The sequence below is a fragment of the Aphanomyces invadans genome (assembly GCF_000520115.1).
Source record: "Aphanomyces invadans strain NJM9701 unplaced genomic scaffold supercont1.99, whole genome shotgun sequence".
Lineage (NCBI taxonomy): Eukaryota > Oomycota > Saprolegniomycetes > Saprolegniales > Verrucalvaceae > Aphanomyces > Aphanomyces invadans.
The window spans coordinates 1-2,206 of record NW_008580244.1 but is presented as its reverse complement, the minus strand read 5'-3'; the positions used below and the strand labels follow the sequence as shown (position 1 = coordinate 2,206).

General features: G+C 55.2%; 1 protein-coding gene across 1 annotated transcript; it reads left to right on the top strand.

The window, feature by feature from the left end:
• Positions 1–36: 36 nt before the first annotated feature.
• H310_14877 (hypothetical protein) lies at positions 37–300 on the top strand (the record flags this gene model as incomplete). The annotated part of the gene is made up of 1 exon (XM_008882840.1): positions 37–300. A coding segment is annotated over one exon (264 nt), but the record flags the coding sequence as incomplete, so codon positions are not given.
• Between the last annotated feature and the right edge of the window lie 1,906 nt (positions 301–2,206).

Genomic DNA, 2,206 nt, shown 5'->3' with positions numbered 1-2,206 from the left:
GACTACAACGGCGGGACTTGTTGGCTGAAGCACCAGGTCGGGCCCAAGGCTTTCCTAGCCGGCGCGAAAGCCGCCGTCCGCAACACCGCTTGCAGTCCGCTGGTCCAAGATGTCGACTACTTTGGCAACGACATCAGGTCGTCTTCGCAATCGAATGCGTCTGGGTGCTGTGCCGACTGCAAGGCGACGGCTGGCTGCAAGGCGTACTCGTGGAGCGACTACAACGGCGGCACGTGCTGGCTCAAGTCAGCCAAGGGCGTGGCCATCGCTCGACCAGGGATCGTGTCTGGCACGATATGAAATGCTCCAGCTGAACGGAGACTGAGTGGACTTCTGCGCGAGTTGTAAACCAAATTGCGCGTACCTTTCATTTTGCTCTTGTCTTGCACATCACATCCCTGCCGCCCGCCACTTTGTCCACATGTGGGAGAGGGCGAATTGCGAGGTGATGAGATGGAAACAGTGCCTCGAAAACACCAAAAATTGCACGACGAGGGAAAGCAAGAGGCATGGCGACTTGACCTTTGAAAACAATGCCGTCGTCCCTTTGGGCTTCCAAGTGACATGATTTCTATTCTTGCAACGTGCGGTTGCTCCATGACTTCGAATCACCGTGTTTGGTGGGCTGTGTTTGCTCTGACGCTGTTTTGAATGGACGTTCGTTGTGGCCTCGTCTCGTCAATGCAATCCTTGCCATGCCAACAGCGTCTAGTGTGAATGGTCCCCTACTCGCTGCCTTTTCGCAGCGGCGTGCGAAGGGATGCACAACTTTCACAGGCGCCACTGCCAAGGCACTCGCCACGACAAAAGCCTTCACTGTAATGCCACGTGTACGCACGCACGATGATGCCTTGCAACTCCCGCCGCCGCCTCGGCTGAGGCGTCGTCATCCCCAGTCGTGACTGCCACTGCCAATTCATCTGTCACCCCACTGCCGCCCCAGCACTCCCCATCAACAATACACGACCAAGGCCGATGGTTTGATGGTGGTGCGTAGGAAGGCGGTTTCGGGGTTTGCAGGCGATCAGTGGGGGGGGGTGAGTTGGGAGCGTTGCTGCTGGCAATGGTGCGATGGTAGCCGCGTTCGTGGTTCGCTGCCGCCTTGGTCATGGTGCGATGCCTGTCACAACTGCTTGAGGGGCTTGGCCTGGACACGGCCACCTTCGCAACACACCCGTCGCAAACCACCCAGACGACCCTGCAATCACCACCGCTGGACCAAGGTCCTCCTTCCTCCACCTTCTCCAAGCCTCGAAAACGGTGTACCTATGCGCACCCACGTCCACCTCCGCCACGGTTGACAGCCACCTTCGATGTCATCACCGGTCAAACCATCGCTACTTTGGTGTTGACAACCTCTACCAGGACCACCATAGCCACCAATATCGTCACAGTCGCCTGCATTTTCTCGGTGACTCTGGTGGTGCCAAGGGTTTCGGCGAGCCGACGGACAAAGGTCTGCATGCAGGTGGAATTCAACCAGGATTGAGCCGCTCAGTTCGAGACGATTAGCTCCAGGTAAAAAAAACAAATATATATTCTTGCGTCACTTGACCAATCCGTAGGATAAGTCGTCATTTTTTTGGCGCAAACGTTTCAAATGTCCATCGTATCATAATCGAAGGTCCACAGCGATAACCCCCTCACCGGCCGGGATGTTTCGTTTGACCATACTTGATTATCATTCGGTCGTAAACGCCGTGGACTTCTCCAACGCATGTAGGGGCGTTTGCACAAACTCGTGGAGCGCGCGGACATTTCACAGTTGAAACCATGCGACAGGGTTTTCATTAAGCAGACCGCTGGCGAGATGGATATGTAATCATGAACCGAGCGTGAATCATTGAATACGCTTATGTATATAATTGGCCAATCGTGGGCTAAGATGCTTTTTGGCATAAAGTCGTCGAAGTGATATCATCTGATGCGGGTGCACATTCAATCATGTTGCAACCCTTGCGAGAACACGCCGAGCGGCACAAGGGCTCGTTTGGGCTGGAAAGCAAAGGTCTGTCGACCGTGCGATACCGCGAGAGGCGCGGCCAACGTTCCAGCGATTCACTTGTACAGTAGCAGTCTACTCGGGTGGTGTACATGCTCGAGTGACATACGACACGAGGGGTCCCCCCGACGACTTAGCCCAGAGCCGTTCAACGTTGAAATGACGGCACAAGTTCACCTTGGACGGTGCTCGCAGGAATCGATA